This window comes from Ascaphus truei, chromosome 7 (assembly GCF_040206685.1).
Source record: "Ascaphus truei isolate aAscTru1 chromosome 7, aAscTru1.hap1, whole genome shotgun sequence".
NCBI classification, from domain to species: domain Eukaryota; kingdom Metazoa; phylum Chordata; class Amphibia; order Anura; family Ascaphidae; genus Ascaphus; species Ascaphus truei.
In genome coordinates, this window is record NC_134489.1 from 35977613 (window position 1) to 36000411 (window position 22799).

General features: G+C 45.1%; 1 protein-coding gene across 3 annotated transcripts in view; it reads left to right on the forward strand.

Moving 5' to 3' along the window:
- Positions 1-22042, forward strand: part of SH2D2A (SH2 domain containing 2A) — a 34831-nt gene extending 12789 nt beyond the window's left edge. For 2 of the 3 annotated variants that reach the window (XM_075607674.1, XM_075607675.1), the window contains exons 2-8: positions 8958-9109; positions 10728-10891; positions 16961-17050; positions 17184-17352; positions 17890-18048; positions 18582-19088; positions 20412-22042. In XM_075607674.1, the coding sequence (XP_075463789.1) occupies positions 8958-9109; positions 10728-10891; positions 16961-17050; positions 17184-17352; positions 17890-18048; positions 18582-19088; positions 20412-20603 (1433 nt within the window). In that variant the 3' untranslated portion in view covers positions 20604-22042. Of the gene's footprint in view, positions 1-7509; positions 7598-8957; positions 9110-10727; positions 10892-16960; positions 17051-17183; positions 17353-17889; positions 18049-18581; positions 19089-20411 lie in introns of those variants that run through there. The other variant, XM_075607676.1, reaches the window with a different exon arrangement.
- Positions 22043-22799: the final 757 nt, after the last annotated feature.

Sequence of the window (22799 nt, forward strand, 5' to 3'; positions counted from 1 at the left end):
GGTGATGTCCATGCGTTCCAGACTTCAAGCAGTCATTGCCTGCAAAGGATTCTCAACAAAGTATTAAAACTGAACATTTTATTTATGATTGTGTTAATTTGTCCAATTACATTTGAGCCCCTGAAATAAGGGGACTGTGTATGAAAATGGTTGCAATTCCTAAACGTTTCATACAATATTTTTGTTCAAACCCTTGAATTAAAGCTGAAATTCTGCACTTCTATTGCATCTCGGTTGCTTCATTGGTGGCGTATAGAGCCAAAATTATGAAAATTATGTCAGTGTCCAATTATTTCTGGACCTAACTGTATGTGTATACTGGTATTACCTCTCTGGGTGTGTATGTGTATACCGGTATTACCTCTCTGGGTTTGTATGTGTATACCGGTATTACCTCTCTGGACATGTGTGTGTATACCGGTATTACTTCTCTGGACATGTATGTGTATACCGGTATTACCTCTCTGGGCGTGTATGTGTATACCGGTATTACCTCTCTGGACATGTATGTGTATACCGGTATTACTTCTCTGGACATGTATGTGTATACCGGTATTACCTCTCTGGGCGTGTATGTGTATACCGGTATTACCTCTCTGGACATGTGTGTATGCCGGTATTACCTCTCTGGACATGTGTGTGTATACCGGTATTACCTCTCTGGACATGTATGTGTAAACCGTTATTACCTCTCTGGACATGTATGTGTATACCAGTATTACCTCTCTGGACATGTATGTGTATACCAGTATTACCTCTCTGGACATGTATGTGTATATTGGTGTTACCTCTCTGGACATGTATGTGTATACCGGTGTTACCTCTCTGGACATGTATGTGTATACCAGTATTACCTCTCTGGACATGTATGTGTATACCAGTATTACCTCTCTGAGCGTGTATGTGTATACTGGTGTTACCTCTCTGGACATGTATGTGTATACCAGTATTACCTCTCTGGACATGTATTTGTATACTGGTGTTACCTCTCTGGACATGTATGTGTATACCAGTATTACCTCTCTGGACATGTATGTGTATACCGGTATTACCTCTCTGGACATGTATGTGTATACTGGTGTTATCTCTCTGGACATGTATGTGTATACTGGTATTATCTCTCTGGACATGTATGTGTATACTGGTATTATCTCTCTGGACATAGTGACCTGACCAGCTTGGGGGGGGGGGGGGGGAGCGCGCGATTTCCCATAGCAGGGAGAGAGCATGGTTGTTGCTAGGGGTCTGCGCAGCTTACTCCATCCTGATTGCCTGCTGCTGGGTAATGCAGCCAATCAGGAGGAGGTGTCAGGAGCCTGAGGGTGGGTCCAAGGAGAGGAGGAAACAGCATGGAGAGGTGTGTATGTGTATGTCTGGAGCACGTCTCGCCTTTCACCATTGTGTCCAGTATTCTTGGAGAAGCCACTTGGCACCCCTAAGGTCCATACCCCACCCTGAGACCCACTCCGTCCCACCACTAGCAGCCACTTCAACTTTTGTTTTAACATTGTCCCTTATCCCCTCTAGAGTGTAAACTCCCAAGATCAGGGCCCTTGTTACCTCCTCTAGCTGTTTGCGCTGGTCTGTCCTATCTTGGAGGTCATTCTGTTTATCTAACTGATGTCTGTTAGAAATCTGTTTATTACATTAAAATAAATGAATGAGAATATGTTTTAAGGTTTAGAATTGGTTTAGAATGGGAGCGGAGTTAGTGATCAATAAATACAGTTGCATCTGGGTTCAGCTTTCTCTCCAAGAAACATCTAAGGCAGGGGTGCGCAAAGTGGGGGGGAGCGAGATTTTCTGGGGGGATGGGGGGGGAGCGGCTGTTACAGAGGCCTCTGTAACTTTACTTACCTTGCCTTCCATCTACGTGTCTCCATGGCAACCCAGCGTCAAATGACGCAGCGGGGTCACGTGCAGGGGTGGAGGGGGGGGGGGCGCGAGCCGGAGGGGAGATAGGGGGGCGCATGAAGGAAACTTTGCGCACCCCTGATCTAAGCTACATGTGAGGGACAAGAGGTTCCTCTCCCTCTCTCTTAGTTCCATCATTACCATGTGAGAGAGAGAGAGAGAGAGAGAGAGAGAGAGAGAGAGCACGTTATCATCATTGATGGAACTTCCACCTGTAAGTAACGCTACGAGAATAAAACATAACCCTGACTGCTGAACAACAGTTGTCTGAAATATTGGAATCTTCTGAACAAAGAATAAATTTATTATTCTAACAGCGTCACTCTGTAACCGCCATTGTACCGCGATGCGGAATATGTTGGCGGTTTACAAATAAACGATAATATTATTGGAATTTATCGCCTCTCCAATTACACACAAACATTCACACGTGTATAAATGTGTAAATATATACTATATACAGTATATATATATATATATATATATATATATATATATATATATAGTATATATATGTGTGTGTGTGTGTATATATATATATATATATATATATATATATATATATATATATCACATCACATATCTCTACTTCCATCACCCCAGACCTTACAAATAATGTCTGCTACAGTTCCATGTGATGTGAGGAAGTGCTCTTTACGCGTGTGGTGTTAGTTTGTTGAGATTCACAAACATGATATGAAGTTACTTCACAGTTTATGAAACTTCAGCAAGATTATTCTCCCCTGGAGGACAATAGGTTCTTCTTTTTTTTTTAATGCAGGTTGGTGTTTTTTTCATGAAACAACTGCCGTGTTTCTGCGAAACAGTGAGGTGGCCCAGATCTCACTAATCACAGGGGGAATTTTATTGGGTTTATTTACTAAAGTTCCCCAGCTGCAAAACCGGGGAATACCAGTGCAAACACATTGCTCCAGATTTATAATAAGGATAAAATAAACCATTGCTTTCCATACGATTCCTTTTCTTTAGTGAATAAGGTTCTGCGTTTTGCACACGTTGCCCTGGTTAGAGCTAAAAGGGCAGTTTAAATTATTTATTTTATTTATTAAATGTTTTACCAGCAAGTAATACATTGAGAGTTATGTCTCGTTTTCAAGTATGTCCTGGGCACAGAGTTATGAGGACAGATACATGGTTACATTAAATGAGCAGAGGTTATACATTCAATTTACAGCCATTTCATGGGCAGTTAGAGCTAATATATGATTATGAACAGTTACAGACGAGATTCAAATTGTGTTAGGAGAGGTAGGATAGGCCTGCAATGTGCTGTGTTAGGAGAGGTAGGATAGGCCTGCAATGTGCTGTGTTAGGAGAGGTAGGATAGGCCTGCAATGTGCTGTGTTAGAAGAGGTAGGATAGGCCTGCATTGTGCTGTGTTAGGAGAGGTAGGATAGGCCTGCAATGTGCAGTGTTAGGAGAGGTAGGATAGGCCTGCCATGTGCTGTGTTAGAAGAGGTAGGACAGGGCTGCAATGTGCTGTGTTAGGAGAGGTAGGATAGGCCTGCAATGTGCAGTGTTAGGAGAGGTAGGATAGGCCTGCAATGTGCTGTGTTAGGAGAGGTAGGATAGGGCTGCACGTGCTGTGTTACGAGAGGTAGGATAGGCCTGTAATGTGCTGTGTTAGGAGAGGTAGGATAGATCTGCAATGTGCTGTGTTAGGAGAGGTAGGATAGATCTGCAATGTGCTGTGTTAGGAGAGGTAGGATAGGCCTGCAATGTGCTGTGTTAGGAGAGGTAGGATAGGCCTGCAATGTGCTGTGTTAGGAGAGGTAGGATAGGCCTGCAATGTGCTGTGTTAGAAGAGGTAGGATAGGCCTGCAATGTGCTGTGTTAGGAGAGGTAGGATAGGCCTGCAATGTGCTGTGTTAGGAGAGGTAAGATAGGCCTGCAATGTGCTGTGTTAGGAGAGGTAGGATAGGCCTGCAATGTGCTGTGTTAGAAGAGGTAGGATAGGCCTGCAATGTGCTGTGTTAGGAGAGGTAGGATAGGCCTACAATGTGCTGTGTTAGGAGAGGTAGGATAGGCCTGCAATGTGATGTGTTAGGAGAGGTAGGATAGGCCTACAATGTGCTGTGTTAGGAGAGGTAGGATAAGCCTGCAATGTGCTGTGTTGGGAGAGGTAGGATAAGCCTGCAATGTGCTGTGTTGGGAGAGGTAGGATTGGCCTACAATATGCTTAGAAGAGGCCCTGCCCCAAGGAGCTTACAATCTATAAGGAAGGGTAAGTGGAAACCTAGGATAGAAGGGGATGAGAAGGTTGGTGTGTTTTAGATTGCATTGGATTGATACAGAGCTTCTGTAACATCTATCAGCGAATGGCAGCAAACGTCTGACACCCTTTGGCTGCCGCCCACGGGGCGACGCAGATGATGGCTGAAGAGTTTCTGTTTGAATTCACTCGGGAGACTTTGGAAAACAGATAACTTATCTGTCAAAGTCTCCTGGCTGCAAAACTTTAAAAAAAAGTGACACCTATATGCAACAAAACATTGTAGCTTGGAGAATGTAATAAATAGTCCCCTGTATGTGCAGTGCTCGGACAAAGCATAGAAAAAGTGAAATCCGTGACTTATTATCTTACAGTCACAATGTCCGCACCAGGCTCTGTTTGATAGCTTGTTGAGCACAGACTCCAGCAGCGGATCACCGTTATGTTTTGGGTTCTATGGAAGCGGCGGTGAAAAGTTACAGTTTGTGCTGAGCGTTTCACAATTACCCTTCTTCCTTTCACTGTGGATTGCAACATCAATGCTGTGGTAATGTCTCCGTCTGGGGGGAAATGTGCAGACTGTACTGACACAATCCCCCATCAGTCTGAGCTGTGACTGTCACTAGTTAGACAGACATATATTTCTAGTACAACAGGCATACTACGCTATAGAATTCTTCAAAGATTCAAGGGAGCGCCAGTGTTCACGTTGCCATATGTAAAAGAATAAAAAAAGCAACATAGTATGGTATAGTTTCAATTCTGTGTGGTTTTCTTTCAAGTGTAAAGGTAATCCACTCACAATTTTCTTCTCATTAATAAGGCATTACAGAGACACTCCTCTTTCTGATTAGAGCAATAGATCAGGATATCCACGGACACAGACCCCCTTCACTTCCTCTCCACCGTCATACGAATACCCAGGAATAACAAGAAACACCAAATAGCGCAATAACGTCTTAAAATGTATTGGAGATCATCATAAATAAAACATATGGATATGCACTCACATAAGGTCTATAAACACAGTCATGGTACGAAATCCCGATATAAGGTATGCACAATTCACCGGTACACGTTGTGTTGTTCCCCTCCGCATCTCTGCTCCCATCAACGTCACTTCCGGTTGACGCGGGGTTGAGGGCGGAAGTGCTGTAAGGGAGAATCTCCGGCTGCCAGGACTTCGCGTCATGCACTTGCAAAGACTGAACACTGATTCAACGCGTTTCGTCGGTACGACTTCTTCAGGAATCTAATTGCCCTATCAATCCTCAACATATTTATAGGCACAGAATTTGTGAATCAATTGGTCACTTAATTGCAATCCATATGGTAATTATATTGTAAAATGGATAATCATTACGCAGCTACCCATTACATAGTAGTGCTCCAAAGATGACAGCTTATCGTGACAGCTTGATTCCAAAATAAAGTTATTAGCATCAACCGGTTTGAAGTGTGTTTTCGTATTTAGTCTCCGAGCTCATGCTTGGACCAAATGGAACTATGTTCCCAATGGCCTATTTCAGTTTTAATGATATGAATTATTTACAGTTGTGTGGGACCGCCATGGGGACCAGATTTGCCCCGAGCTATGCTAATTTATTCATGGGCCATTGGGAACATAATTCCATTTGGTCCAAGCATGAGCTCGGTGCAAATCTGGTCCTCTGGCGGCGCTTTATTGACGACGTGGTCATTATTTGGCAGGGAGACCAACTATCCCTAGATTCCTTTCTTATTGGGTTGAATGAAAATGACCTGAATATTAAATTCACCTCGGTCACTAATTCCCAAGAAATTGTATTTCTTGATTTAGTAATATATGTAGAAGAACAGAGACTAAATACGAAAATACACTTCAAACCGGTTGATGCTAATAACTTTATTTTGGAATCAAGCTGTCACGATAAGAACTGGATACATAATATCCCATATGGTCAGTTGAGACGTATTAAACAAAACTGTACTAATGAAAATACATATCTGGAGCAATCAGAAATATTAATTGAAAAATTTAGAGAACGGAAATATGGGGAAAATATTATTAGTAGAGCTGTACAGAAAATAGATCTGGTACCAAGAGGTGGCATCATTCAGCCCCAAATTGTAACAAATAAGAAAAAAATGGAACCAACAATATAGAATATGGTATGTCCTTTATTACGGAATTTAATCGAGAGTCAGTACAGATTAAAAATATAATATCCAAACATTGGCATGTATTTATGAACGACCCTATATTGCGTTGTCATATTCCAGAAACACCTAGTGTAATTTTTAAAAAGGCGCCTAATCTGAAAAGTCAGCTTGCCCCGACTGCTATGAAAAGAAATAGAGAAAAAACTGACAGTAGTTCATGGTTAAATAAACCCAGTGATTTTTATGGTTGTATCTCATGCAAAGCCTGTGTCCAAAAAAGTGTGGAGAAATTCTCCTTCAAATCCAATGTAACGAATGAAAGGTTCAAAATTAAACATTATATAAATTGTAAATATTCATATGTGGTGTATATATTGGAGTGCCCTTGTGGCCTCCAATATGTGGGGAGAACGTCACGACCCCTACGAGTACGTATATTAGAACACATGGGGAATATTAAGAAAAAATGTATTAACCCATTGTGTTTCTAAACATTTTGGTATCTACCATCATTCAGATCCCACATTGGTAACATATAAAGGAATCGAACATGTCCCTGTTCACTGGAGAGGTGGTGACAGATTAACCCTTCTGGCCCAGCGTGAAACATACTGGATTCACAAACTATAAACGCTGGTTCCAGAGGGGCTAAACGTCAGTATTGATATAGGAGCTTTCTTGTGATAAGCATCTCTTTCTTTCTTATATTACATTGGATTACAACAGATTGTTTGTATTATCATTGCATGTTACTCATTTGTTTTTCCCTGTCTCCCTCCTAGGATCAAAAGATTAAGTTATTTTAACAATGTTTGTCATTATTAGTTGATTCAATTGGATTGATATGCAATTTGTATTTTCTATTAAAAAAAAAATTATATAATGTTTATGTTTATTAAATTGATTGTCATTTTTATACATTACTATATGTTACATCTTTGGAGCACTACTATGTAATGGGTAGATGCGTAATAATTACCATATGGATTGCAATTAAGTGATCAATTGATTCACAAATTCTGTGCCTATAAATATGTTGAGGATTGATAGGGCAATTAGATTCCTGAAGAAGTCGTACCGACGAAACGCGTTGAATCAGTGGTCAGTGTTCAGCCTTTGCAAGTGCATGACGCGAAGTCCTGGCAGCCGGAGATTCTCCCTTACAGCACTTCCGCCCTCAACCCCGCGTCAACCGGAAGTGACGTTGATGGGAGCAGAGATGCGGAGGGGAACAACACAACGTGTACCGGTGAATTGTGCATACCTTATATCGGGATTTCGTACCATGACTGTGTTTATAGACCTTATGTGAGTGCATATCCATATGTTTTATTTATGATGATCTCCAATACATTTTAAGACGTTATTGCGCTATTTGGTGTTTCTTGTTATTCCTGGGTATTCATATGACGGTGGAGAGGAAGTGAAGGGGGTCTGTGTCCGTGGATATCCTGATTTATTGCTCTAATCAGAGAGAGGAGTGTCTCTGTAATGCCTTATTAATGAGAAGAAAATTGTGAGTGGATTACCTTTACACTTGAAAGAAAACCACACAGAGTTGAAACTATACCACACTATGTTGCTTTTATTATTCTTTTACATATGGCAACGTGAACATTGGCACTCCCCTGAATCTTTGAAGAATTCTGCAATCAAACAGACTAAGAGAACAGTCTATACAAGGGTTTTGAGTAGCTTTTCTATTAGCACCTTCACACTGGGTGGTGGATTCTTCACTTTATTTACTAATAGATCACAGTTCACGTTAATCACTTACTTTCTGAGATATTTATTTCTGTAATTGCTTCAAATTTATTGTTATATATAGTTCACATTTTTTAGGACATTGTCACAAGTTAGCGCCGTTACAATAGTTTTTCTTTCAATACTGCGCTATAGACCAGGGCTACGCAAAGTGCAGGGCGCACCCCCCAGGGGTGGAGCGAGATTTTCTGGGGGGGAGCGGCTGTTACAGAGGCCTTCCGCTTCCCTGAAGGCATTTAAAATAAATGCCGGGGATCGCACTAGGCCTCTGTAACTTTGAACTTATCTTGAGTTCCAGCGACACATCTCCATGGCAACCGGCGTCAAATGACACCGCGGGGTCACCTGCAGGGGGGTGGGGCGAGAGCCGGAGGAGAGAGGAGACGGGGGCGCATGAGGGAAACTTTGCGCACCCCTGCTATAGACAGTAGAGCTATAATAGACAATAAAAAATGTTTTTCCCCTTGAATTATACCATATTTTAAACGTAGCATCTTTGCACAGCTCGTTACCACCATGGTTTCAAATGCTTTAAACAAGATCTCTAACTTTGTCCCTTAGATTTTAAGCTCTACAGGGCAGTGCTTCCTTTCCCCTGTTATTTTATGTGGGAGCTTGGCGTTCGCGCAGGCGCACAAGCGGCCGGCAAGTGCCAATAAAAACCGGGACAGTGGCCACGATGGCCAGGAACCTGGACAAGCGGCTAATCAGGGATGTCTGGTCACACTATGTAATTACTTCATTGCATTATTATTTTCAATACCTGCGTGATCATTTGCTTTGCTGGACAGGTGACCCGCCAAACCCTCTGCCATTAACGTAAAATACTGTGGGAGAAAATGCAGGTGTCCTCTTATTGTGCAGCAGTGAGCGGCTGAAGCTAAACTCTTCCCACCTCCTGCAGATTACCCGCCGGTCCTCTTCACTACTTTCAAATCCAATGCTACCAGCAAGGAGGTCACCAAGACATCATGCGTCTCTTCTGATCTAAAGCACAATCACCCAGGACAGCTACTCACAGAGGCCCAAGCGGAACCCAAGGATGCTGAATCTATGGTAATTGTAAATGACCACTTAGTCACATTAGTCAAGGAACATAGTCAGACCTTATTTAATATGCCGTGAAGTCATTCAAATGACCGGAGCTTAAGTGTTCCAGGGGAAAGGGAAGATGGGTTACAGCATATTGAAGAGGGGCCGAAGTTAGTAAAGCTATCCAATCAACACTAATTAGTATAGAACCCATTTGGATCTTATCAGATGTGTATCTCTCTGCTTTAATAAATAATAATCAAAATAATAATTTTATTATATATATATATATATATATATATATATATATATATATATATATATATATATATATATATATATATATATATATATATATAGCGCTTTTTCTCCCAATGGGACTCAAAGCACTTCCCAGTTACACAAGGAAAGATACAATACAGGACGGGACGGTACTGTAGCTATTAAATGCCGGAAAGGTTGTGGGTCATTCATTAAATGCCTGGGGAAACAGGTAGGTCCCGAGCCTGTTTGTATAGATTCCCAGAGAGGGGGCCTCTCGCACTGTACGGGGCAGATTGTTCCAGAGAGTGGGAGCAGCGCGGCTAAAAGCTCGGGCCCCAAAGGAAGTTAAGGAGATTCTGGGAACTGTTAGGAGTCCTTCACCTGCAGATGGAAGTGAGGGGTTGTTTTATGTTCTTAAAGCCACATATACTGGCAGACACTTCAACTACCTTATTGTCTGTGAGTCGAGGTGTTTAGCATCAAGGGGTCTCTCCATATCTCACTGATATAAATCAATAGTAGTGTATTTATGTACGCTGACCAAATGCATAAACCACATATAAAATACACTAATATTGATTTATATCAGTGAGATACGTTGATATACAAAGTCACATCCCCTTCCTCTTCTGAAACAGGCTCTGGCACACCCCTTTTTGAGCCCTGCCCTCTCTCTAGCAGTGCACCAATTATATCTAGTGACTGCCTGGTCACATGATCTTCCCCACAGAACTTTGCATCTTTGGTCCTCAACTTAGCTAATTACTTATCATTGTGTGGATTGTATTGATGCACATATTAAAGGGGAGAGGGGGAGGGGAAATGACAGCTTGGACTGCTGCTTTAACATGGACCCCTATAAGCTTATGCCTGCTGCATTACACGGCTTTTTCAGCACAGCCAGGGTTAAAGAAGTGCATAGCCAGTAAAATATAAGATTATGTTTGTATATCTTGTAATTAAGTATCATTTGCAGTAAGTTAGTAAATTATTGTTATTATAATGTTTCATGAGGGAGAGCTTAGGTGTGTAATATAGTACGCGCTAGTGCGCACACGGCGTTGCGCATGCATGTGGCGCGTGCATTTAGTTTCTATAGGGCAAGTGGTGACACGCGACGGCTAGGTGGCGTGACACTGACATCACAGCGTTAGGCCGCACTGTGATTGGCTCACAGAGTCATGTGGCGCGGCAACAGTGTGAAAATACACATTTCTTGTATTTCCTCTGATCTGCCGCACCACCGCTCACAGCCATGTGCGCACGTCTCAACTATAGCAACGTCAGCCTCACAAAGGCAATTATCATTGACGCGCGCCCGCACTATATTACAGGCCTTAGAGGCGCTCACACTCAATATTTTCTGTTCTGCTTTTAGACTAAGCTCACATCTTCTAGCAAGGGTATCCAGAAAGCAATATCTGAGAAACCTGCAGGCACATTGAAGGAGCAGACACAGCAGTGGTTTGAAAAGAGCCAGAGGAGAAGGCTATTGAAGAATGGACAGTTCCCAGAGTGGTTCCATGGCTTTATCACCCGACGGTAAGTGGGATCGCTCTGCAAAGAAATCAGTGAGTGCACGGTACAAATTACTTAGCGTAGGAGTGGCCAACTCCAGTCCTCAAGGGCCATCAACAGGTCAGGTATTAAGGATATCCCTGCTTCAGCACTGAGCCACTGATTGAGCCACCTGCGCTGAAACAAGGACTGATTGAGCCACCTGTGCTGAAGCAGGGATATCCTTAAAAATCTGCCCTGGTGGTGGCCCTTGAGGACTGGAGTTTACACTCCTGACAGAGCATAAATATGGCATTACCTAACCTAAGACTATGGCCCATACTTATTAAGCGGTTGCATGCCATGAAATACCATCTGGTCCCCGACGACACCTTAGGCTAAGGCCCCGCTCCCAGAGTCAGCGCACCCGCACTGCAGACAGGCGGTGCGCTGAGATACACAGACCGCGATATGCGGTCTGTAGGGAGCGGGAGCTGGACGGGAATGGGAGGTTTGACAGGGGGGGGCGTGGCTTGAGCGGAGGGACCCGCTACTCTCCCCCCCCCCCTCCACGGGCTGCAGGAGGGACCCGCTACTCTCCCCCCCCCCCTCCACGGACTGCAGGAGGGACCCGCTACTCTCCCCCCCCCTCCCTCCACGGGCTGCAGGAGGGACCCGCTACTCTCCCCCCCCCCTCCCTCCACGGACTGCAGGAGGGACCCGCTACTCTCCCCCCCCCTCCCTCCACGGACTGCAGGAGGGACCCGCTACTCTCCCCCCCCCCCTCCCTCCCTCCCTCCACGGACTCGGGCTGGAGCTGGAGCTGCTGAAGGTAAAGTTTAAACACACACACACGCAGGCACTCATACATACACACATACACACACACACACGCAGGCAGGCACTCATACATACACACATACACACACACAGGCAGGCAGGCAGGCACTCACGCACTCATACACACACACACACACACACACAGACAGAGGCAGGCACTCACGCACTCATACATACACACACACAGACAGGCACTCACGCACTCAGACACATACACACACAGACAGGCACGCACTCAGACACACACACAGACAGGCACTCACCTGCTTTCACTCCACACTCCTCCCCGCTCCCCGAAAGCCTCTCCTCCTCCCGAAGCCTCCCCTCCCCATTGGCTCACAGCCACACCACGTGACGCGTCAACGCTAGGAAACACCATTCTGTTGTGTCTCCTAGCGGCTGACGCGCCACAGCGTGTAATCAGCTGTGCCGCCAGGGGGGACCGGGACCGGCTCGCGAGGATTCCCCTGCTGGTGGGGAACTCGCGACATAGCCGCCCGCGCCAACGAGCGCAGCGGGACCGAGGCCTTATAGCCCATTGCCTGTAAGGTGTCTTCCGACGTTACGAAGTAGCACTGCTTAGGAAATATGGGCCTAATGTATAAATCTAGCACTCATAGGAAATATTGAAGTGAATATAAATGAAAACATAACATTCTTGCATTGTTCACGCCTGTTCAATCTCACAAGGTATTGCGAGTGGAATGCAGGATTCTGGGATGGGTCCTACACAAATTTAGGTTTGTCCCGGGTGACAATGGACAAACAAGATAAATGTTCATCGTTATAATTATTATTATTATAATTATTGTTGTAATGGTGTGTACAGCGCATTAGAGATCTCCACAAGTCACATGAGGAGATGGGTGAGGTTTTGACAGCTCGGTGCCAAACGTTTGCACACCTTACTGGCTAATTCTGCGCATTCACAAAAAAAATCACACGAGGAAAAAAAAAATGCCTAACATGACTTTGCATGTTTTTAGGAAAGCTCTGCAAAACATGGCCGTTTTTGCAAAGCCAAATGCTAAAATTCATACAAGTTACAAAAGCCACATCTGAAGGAAGGTCCCATATCATTGTATAGACAGCAGCCATCAGTTAATGCAGGGGTGCGCAAACTGGGGGGCGCGATACCTTTTGGGGGGGGGAGGGCGCTGAGAGCGCGAGGCTCCTGTAACTCTCTTACCCGGCTTCAGTCCACACGTCTCCATGGCAAAGCGGCGTCATTTTACACTGCAGGGTCATGTGACGTGACGTCACATGACCCCCGCTGCGTTATTTGACGCCCCATTAGAAATAAGGGGGGGGCGCGACACAGGAGAGAGCAGGTGGGGGGGGCAACAGCAAGTTTGCGCACCCCTAAGTTAATGTAGGGTCCAACTTGCAAAGACTCCAGTTTTCTCTGGAGCGACTAAAATAGTTTACTACTAAAACCACGATTGTGATTTGACTGTTCTGTTTCCTTTTTCTTTATAAATACAGCTGAGTTTCAGAAAAACAAATAAACATATTTTCTGCTGACACAGGCCTATCATTTGTATAAACTACCATTCCTGTCAAGTGATGTAGTTGGTCGCTGCCATAAATAATATGAGGAAGCATGTAACAGGGACTTATCACTGTTAATGCAACTTGCCTCTAATCCAGCAGTGTGCTGGTTAATTGCTGGTGTGCAATTAACCAACTCCACCTGAGTTATTAGAGCTCTCTCAGAATTAGCCTGTTCTGAGACAGGAAGGAGGATTCCTGAGCTCACAATTGGAGCTGACCTAGGAAAGACAGACCAGAGGATTTCCTTAGTGAGCACTGGACTGACCAGAAGACAGATGTCTTGAGCTGCAAAGAGACTGCAGGCTGACAGCAAGACAAAGGGGAGCAGACTATACATGGACAGACATTGCCTTAGCACACAAAAGTGCTCACCCAAGAGAGCAGAGAGGCTTCCCCTATAGCTACAAGAAACAGATAAGACTTTCTTAGGCTAAGGCCCCGGTAACTCAGCTGCAACGCGCGCCCGCGAGATTGGCGGCGCGTGCAGCCGATTACCTGGTCTGCAGGGAGCTGCAGGAAGAGAGTCCGGGGGGGGGGGGGGGGGGGCATGGCGGGGGAGTGACGGGGGAGTGACGGGGGCGCGGCCATGACATCACCCGGCAGGTTCGCCCTCATTGGCTGAACCACCGGGGGCGTGCCATATCGCTCGACGCGAGTCCTGCTCTCAATTCTATTGAGAGCAGGAGCAGCTCGCGCCTCTGCGCTGCGGCCCCCCATCGCAGCGGGCCCAGTGCCATTGAGGGGAGGGCTCTCGTGCGTTGTAGTAGGCAGCGGGGTCAAGCCCTTATGGGACTGCTATATATCTGTACTGTATATACAGTATGTTTATATATTTAGGGCTGGTAAATAGCTTAGCTAACCACCCAGTTAGAGAGGACTGAACTACATGTGTAGATAGTCTCCAAAGCTGAGTAGGTTTTTTGTTTGGCTTATTTTCATATGTTTTGCTGTGTTAAAGGGACAGGCGCAATAAAGCCTAATTTCACTTTAAACAGTCTCAATTGCGTGCCCCTGAACACGTCTCTTACAAAGCAAATACAGTAATAACTTTATTTCATATAGCGCTTTTCTGGGACTTAAAGCGTGTCACAATTACAGTATAGCGTGTGGTACGCAGAACGTAGGAATGTTGCAGACACAGTCCCTTGCCCAGATGAGCTTACACTCTATGATTTTGGTGCCTGAGGCACAAGGAGATAAAGTGACTTACCCAAGGTCAGAAGAAGCCGACACCAGGAATTGAACCAGGTTCCCCTGATGTGTCATTGCTTAGAGTCTTTACTCACTGAGCCGCTACATCAGCCTCATTACTCCCTCACGGTTCTGCTTTATCTAGAATAGCGTATTGCTGCTTTCTGACTCTTGCGGACATAGTAAGGCTAGCTGTCAGTTTGGTTCACATTTAATTGTTCCAGTTCCAAATTAAAAGCACTTCACCCCTTTGTTTCCAATGCAACTCATTTCCTCGAGGAGACCAAAGGGGTTAGTTAAACTCATGGTCATGTTGGAATAGATCTCCGCAGGGGGTGCAGGTAGCCGCTCTGGCTCAGCTTTGTGGTTCATGTAATGGCCGCTTTTCAACGCTCCCACGCCCTGCGGGCCAATAGGAAGCTGTGACATCATCCGATGCGGATTCCTATTGGCCCACGTGACCAGGGGCATTAAACTTCACCTTGATACTAACCTCTGTAGGTGGTGCCGGTATCTCGGGAAGCAGGGGGTCCCCTCCAGAGCTGAAATTAATGGGGTTCAGCTCCGGAGACCCCCCCTGCTTCAATCCTATGTAAAAAAATAAGAATAAAAATTAAAACTGCCACTCTTTTAAAATAACATAACATAAAACTGGTGTTTGTCCAATTTGTAAGTGGGCACTGCCTCATCTCAAAGCCACATCCAAGACGAAGGTAAACAAGATGGCAACCAGGGGCTCATTAACTCTTTTGCTGCCAGCAGAATCTGCAACACGTTGGTTTCCTTTGTGTACTGTGTACTACACGCTTTCCTCTTTTGCGGCACTCCCCAGCAATGTTTACGGGGCAAAAGTCTCCTGAAAGGAGTTGGAAAATCAGCGGGTAACCCTTATTCTCAGAGAGAGATAGAATCCGTGTCTTTTTTCCGGGGCAGGACAGGAAGCCCGTATGGTTTCGGAAACTTTCTAAAAACAGCAGTTGTTGGTCACACCGTGTGTGACATATGTGTGATATATGTGTGATATATCATCAGGCACCTCTGTGAAGACATTCACAAAGGATATGCTATTTTAGTAACTTCTTGAAAGCCATTGTCTTGATATAGCAATGGCATCCTCTTAGTACAGAGGTGGGCAACCTGTGCTGAAGCAGGGACTGATTGAGCCACCTGTGCTGAAGTAGAGAGATCCTGAAAACCTGACCTGTTGGTAGCCCTTGAGGACTGGAGTTGGCCATCCCTGCCTTAGGGCCCAATTATACCAAATGCTGCAGGGCGGCAACGCTATTCTGTGACGTCACCCAGCACTGCCGCCGAGCAGCATAGTGATTACACTGGGGAGCCGGTGGAGAGGAGGCAAGGAGGCGTGGCCGTCAGCGGTTCGCCCTCATTGGCTGGAACCGCTCACGTAACGCGGCCGTCACCAGCCAACAACAAATCTGCAGATCGCGCCAGGAGACAACCGCCCTGCAGCTCCCACGGCGCGCATGCTGCAGCAGATATGTGCGCTGCTATTGTTTTTTTTTTATGTTTTTCAAGTGTGCGGCGCCAACGTATTCCACGGGGCGCGCGGGAGGACAATAACATTGCGTAACAAAAAGAGTACATATCATTTAGGACAAACTGACAATAGGAAGGAAGTTCTTGCTCCGAGAAGGAACTTGCAAACGAAAAAAACTTTGTTGCAGTCTGAGATACTTACCGGCCGGCGTTATCGGCATCACTTCCTGGTATCTTAAGGGGATTTAAATTGGCATCCAATAGGAAACAGATTACGTTGTGGCTTCCCTTTTTAGCCTGTAGGATTTGGTGGCCATTTTGTCTCCCCGGAGGGAAATTTAAACCGCTTGACAATGAAGTATCTCAGGATCAGGGGGTTCCTGGAGCTGAAAGTAAAGTGGTACAGCTCCAGTGAAGCCCCTGGTTCCAACTCTGTTACAAAAATGTTACATAGAGGAGCAGCTGGGATCGCTGCTTTAATCTGATACAAGAAACTCAACACACATATTTAACCCTTGTACGAAATACCCAAAAAGAAAATGTTTGCAACCTTGCTTTGGAGCAAATTGCCTCATCTAAATTAATTTCCTCGCGAGTCAGGTTACAGGGCTGCCAGGTGTCCAGTATTGAGCCGGACTGTCCTGTATTTGGACACTCTGTCCAGTAACAAAATTAGAGGTAATACAGGACATGTATGTGTCTGGTATTACCTCTCTGGACATAGTGGATTTCCCTGAGCTGGGCTGTTGCTAGGGGGGCTGGGCAGTTTCCGCCATCCCGATTGGCTGCTGCTGCGTAATGCAACCAATCAGGAGGTGTCAAGAGCCTGGGGGTGGGGCCAAGGAGAGGAGGAAACAGCATAGAGCGGAGAGGGGTGTGCCTGTGTGTGTGTCTCGAGCACATCACACCTTTAACCATTGTGTCCAGTATTTTTGGAGAAGCCGCCTGGCGACCCTAGTCAGGTATTACAGTATGTAGTGTGAGGGGTTTGGATTCTGCATGTTTCCCAACCCTTGTCTCTCTCTCACACAGGCGAGCGGAGGACATGCTGCAAGAAAAACCAGTGGGATGTTTTCTCATCCGCTTCTGCGAAAGTAGAGTTGGATATGTCCTTTCGTACAGGTAAAGTTTAATCCACTCCGCATCTCCGTGAGTCCTTGCCATACTGAGAGCAATGCATTAGTATAAAGAATATTACAGATGGCCACAATTACAATACCCCACAATAAAAGCAGTTCTCTTGCTTACACACCAGAGGCACGGAGCGGTGTCGGCACTTCATGCTTGACCAGTTGGAGGACGATCGGTATGTGATCCAGGGAGAGAGTAGCACCCATTCTCAACTACGAGACCTGCTCAAACATTACAGCACATCTCCAGTGGAGCCTTACAGAGAAGTGTTGACAACCGCATGTGCTAATAAGGTAATATAACCAAAGGCAGGAACAAACTACCGATGTCCATATACATGTTATTCACCACCAGCATGTATACGGCTGCGACCTTGTTACCTTGTTTTTTGAGGAAATCACTTTTCTGTATTTTTTTGTGCAGGACTGTAATTGGTTTGTATATGTGCTTTGGTGCCCTACATCTGGGGGGGGGGGGTGTGTGGAAGATTTTTAAGGGGGGGCACGGGCGGTTGCCGAGGCCCCGCGCTCTTCCCCAAGGCATTTAAATGAAATGCCGGGGAAATCGCATGAGGCTTCTGCAACTATCCTTGACACGTCGCCATGGCAATGCGGGGGTCACGTGACGACACGTTACCATTGCAATGTGACGTCACTTGACCCCGCAGCCTCATTCGACGCCGGAGACAAGGTAAGGGGGGGGGGGGGCGCGAACAGGAAGGGAAGCAGGCAGGGGGGCGCAGCCGGGGAAAGATTACGCCTGCCCTATGTGATTGTACGCCCATCTGTTTGCACAATTCAGTGAATCTGTTGTCTATGTCTCTAATCCAGAACAACACTGGATGCTTGCAGAACTGTCTTGAACCAACAACAGAGAGGCAGACCTATAGTGCCATGAAGAAGGAGAGGCAGGTCCCATCGCACATGGCACCTTCGGTAGCCACCCCCTCCCAAGAAAACAAAAACTGCCCATCTCCAGGACAAATGCAGGTGAAATGATTTAGCATAAGAAGTACTTGCCAAACGTGTGTGATCATCAAAGATATAAGATACTGCTCTGTGGGAAACCATTTGCAGGGAAATTCTGACCACTTGATTACATTGTGTCTCCTTCGAGGAGTGAGATTAACAGTATATGAACATCGTGAATCTGGAGTTTCCTGTGATACGGGGTGGCCAACTCCAGTCCTCAAGAGCCACCAACAGGTCAGATTTTCATGATATCCCCGCTTCAGCACAGGTGGCTCAGTCAAAGACTGGAGTTGTCCACCCCTGCTGTAGTAGTATTTCAACCAGAGCACATGGCAAAATGCATATGGTTGCCTATATTTTATTCTACACCCTTCGTCAGTGGAAGTATTTGTCACAATTCGTCTACGTCGACACTGACTGTGCCCAACAAATGTCAATATCAATATGCAGTGCATCAATTTATCCTTAATAATGATTAAACCACCCCAAAAAATAGCAGCTTGCCTTTATTTACAGGTACGTACTGATGTCTTAAAAACCTCTCCCCTTAGGTTCAACTTGATATACCTCCAGTTTCTGAAGAGGAATTTGACAAATGTTCCACACATGAAGATCACCCATCCATGTACGCTCAGGTGGACAAGACATCAGCGCCCTGTATGCAGGCCAAGCCGGAAACAACTTCTCAAAAGCAGAAGTATTCCACGTTGGAGGAACCCCATACCTATGCTGAGCCTGCAAGCTGCAACCCACAATATCACAAGGTGCACGAGCCCATTGCCTTTTATGCCATGGGTCGTGGCTCCTGCAATGGTGGGATGGAGAATGTTTATTGTGAAGTGGACCGCCAGTGTGTGGGTTCTCCCAATTTAAAAATGGGCGCACAAAGACCGGCTGTGTCTGCTACCCTTCCCCAGCCCAAAAAGAAGGCTGTGCAGAATACACACGCTTTCCATGCTTCATTTCGCTTGCCTAAGCTCTCCACTTCACTCCCGGAAGACTTGATGACTCGGGGCAAGACAGGGGGAAGTTCTTCAAAACCTTTCTGCAAGTCAAAGGTAAATGAGTGTGTGTGAAACATGCTGATCAATTGGGGCTAGAGTCCAGAAAAGCAGCATTTCAAGTTCAAGGAGAGCTGGGCGAGAGGGCTCCTCAATGACAATTAACACAGGCACCTTGGGATAATACAGAATAACATTACACAGTTCCCATCACTAAGCTAGAGAGATCTGCACAACACTGGCCATGTAGATTCGATGTAGTGCCCATTACTACAACAAAGCGAAAAGACCTTCTCCACAGTCAATGTTTTGTTTTTACTCCCATTTTCTACAGCCTGTGAAGACAGCTTCACATCGTAAGGGATAGGGGCCTCCGTGTTTTATGGGGTTTAAAAAAAAAAAAAAGCCTAAAGGAAGGGCCATAGTGATCCGCAGCGGCATACTGTCAGTTCTTGGTAGTCTTTGTTCGGTGCTGCATTGTACTATATCATGTTAAAAATGGCTTCCACACAATTTACATGGGCTTTTGTTCCAGTTATAGCAGCAAAAACATACAGAAAACTCTTAAAGGGCCACTCCGCCTTTTTTCTCTTCCTGAAAATTCTATATAGAAAGATTATGATTTAGATCAGGGATGGGGGAAACTCCAGTCCACAATGGCCACCAACAGGTCAGGCTTTCAGCATATCCCTGCTTCAGCACAGGTGGCTCATTAGCCACTGATTGAGCCACCTGTGCTGAAACAGGGATATCTTGAAAACCTGACCTGTTGTTGTCCCTTGAGGAGTGGAGTTGCCCACCCATTTTAGAGGTTACTAGAAGGTCACAATATTCAGCAATGCTTTATTGCAAAACTAAGCTGTGTGCATGGCAACTGCACAATTAGCATGGTTTGACATTTTAAATAGGACGATTCACAGGGTGGATGAGTGTTAATGAGTTAATTCCCACAATGTGAGACCAATAAAGGGAAACTTTAATAGGTCGCTATGCATTAGGAAGATTAGGCATTTCTCAGCTGCAAACAAGGGATGAAAATACAGGTCTGGCACAAAAAAAAGGCCTTCTGTTTTTATGAAGTGAACAATAGTCCAGCGTTTCACGTTAATCAGATTCTGATAATATTATAACAAACTTTATGTTCATTTCATAGAAGAATAAATGATCAAGAAATATTTTTTATTCACCAGTTTTAAGAACCCAGGAAACGAATGGCTGTTACCGATTCAGGTAAAGATAGGTAGTTATCCTAATGTCGCACTCATAAATTGAAGGCTTTAGACTTCATACATTGCCGATTCTGAGATTTGAAGGAACCGTGTGTTTCTCTGTATGTTCATTTTAAACAAAAACTCTGTTTATTCTCCTTGGCTCCCGCAGGCTTCACAGCAACAGAAGAACCCCAAGATGCAATTTGATGACCCACAGTATGGAAACAATACCTCAAAGCCAGGAAATCCATGCCCTGCTCCCACCCTGACAGAGGATCCCGAGAACATTTACGAAAAGATTCCAGAAGATCGGGCACTTAAGCCAAGGAACAGCAGATCAGCGAAACGCAAGACAAGCTGATTAGAAGAGGTGGCGTGGAACCAACCAATTAACAATCCATATTATCGTTGTGCTGGGAACAGCCAGGACACCTACGTTGATTTTACTCTGCATTTCACACATGGAAGCGGCAGAAAAAATGAATCCAGTTCTGGTTAGAACCTAAATGAGTGTTGTTTTTGAAGCCGAGGCAATGCGGGAAAGATGACGACGTTCAGGCCCGTGGCTGAACTTGAACTCGTTATAACGCTTTGCTGCCACATCTTCTTGCTGAAGTGGTTATGTGAAAAAGACAGATGGAGATCAACTATTTTAATGATTCAGCAGCTTTGACTATTGTATTTTATAATGTTCTGACCGTGTCACTCTGTGTTGTGTAACATTGTGCCAGTGTTGGTTATTTTCTGATGAAGAGTAGCAACGTTGAATTTTGCTGCGATGTTCTGTCAAATGATATATTTAAATCAAAATAAAAAATCATTCCCATTATACCACTCGGTTGCCAGAAGGGTAAAGATAACATTGTGTGAAGTCCAATGGGAAACTGTGTACTGCGGGGGTTCTCAACCCCAATAGGTCCGGTTTTAAAAGATATCCCTGCTTCAGCACAGGTGGCTGTCGAAGTCTGAATCACCTGTGCTGAAGCTGGGATATCCTTAAAATCTGACCTGTTGGGGGGGAGGAGGGGTCTTGAGAACCCCTGGCTGTATCCGCAGAAGGGAATGGGATATTTGGGTTGTAATTCTCTAATGTCCACCGTTCATGTGAAATCAGTCACACATGGATATTTCACAAGTGAAATCTATCATTTATAAAACCTCCACTGCAAAAAGAGAAAGTAATTTTATATTTCAACCACATCTATTCAATATACTTATGTTATTAGCAAGCATAAGTTATGTCACCAGGCAGAGGTCATTCCCATCAAATTTAGTGTTGGAGATGAACTCGTTACCGAAGAAGTAGGTTTCTTTTATGCAGCGGATTAGACGATGCGAGTATGGCAAAACGAAGCCCTAATGACTCCCAGTAATTATGCATATCAAGTTCCCCCAATACATGCAGAAGAGGTGCAATTAACCCTATTATAGTATTGGGATTGGGGGATCCTCCCTATGCGATAGCCTGGTTCCCGAAAAACACATCCCAGGTCAGTTACCTGTATTACTTCCTGGATTTTATGGGGGATTTAAATGGCTGTCCATAACAAGCTGCAACCAATTACCTCGCAGCTTCCTATTGGCTTGCGATGTGGCAGCCATTCCGTTTCCTGTGGAGGGAGATTTCAAGCAGCAATCCCCCATCTACTTTTCTCTTCCAAGATGAAAAGCAGGGGGTCCCCGGAGCTGAACCGGTTTAATTTAAGCTCTGGGGAACCCTGAACTTCCTGATATTTATACTTTGAGAAGCTAACCTTCTGCTTTTGGGTGCTCGCAGGCAAAGTCCCCAATTGCTAACAATGGTCATAATTCTGTTGCATAGTTGTATGCAAAATAAAATATATAATAAAATGATTGTTGGCGTTATTTAGGAATTAAGAGATGCATCGTCCAGTGCCACAAATGCCATTTGGGAGAGGCTGCGACATACGGAGATTCCTCACTACTCAAGGTTCTGCTTTATCTGGAATAGCGTATTAATGCATACATTCTGACTCCTAAGGAGGCAGTAAGGCTAGCTGCCATTTTGTTTCACATTTAATTTCATAAAAATCGGTGAGGAACATATTTGGGGTATTTGTTAAGCGTAATGGGACGTTTAGTCGGAGCTGTCTTCGCCGCAGGCGGACCCTCCACTGCAGTCGGTTTGCCGCTGGAATCCCTGCTGCTTCAAAGGTAAGTTCTATTACTGGGTAGGGGGTTAATTTAAAGGGTTTCTGTGGTTAGGGTAGAGTGTTTTAGGGTAGGGTGTTTACTTACCTTAGCAGCCGGCGGCGGAGTGAAGCACAGCGCAAGGCCATCACAAAATGTACTAGAGACCATTAAGGGTGCAGTTCCCCCCGCAAAAATAACCTTCCTTGAAAACTGAGCTTAATGCGATATCTATCCTTTATAGCAGACTAGCTGAGAGACCCGGCGTTGCCCGGGATGTAATGTTCCCGTTCCTCTCTCTCCTCCCCCCTCTCTCTGTTTGTCCCCCATTCACATCAATCCAGTCCCCCCCCCTCCCTCCCTCCTTTACAGCTTCATGTAGCGTGTGTGCGTCAGTCACTGTGTG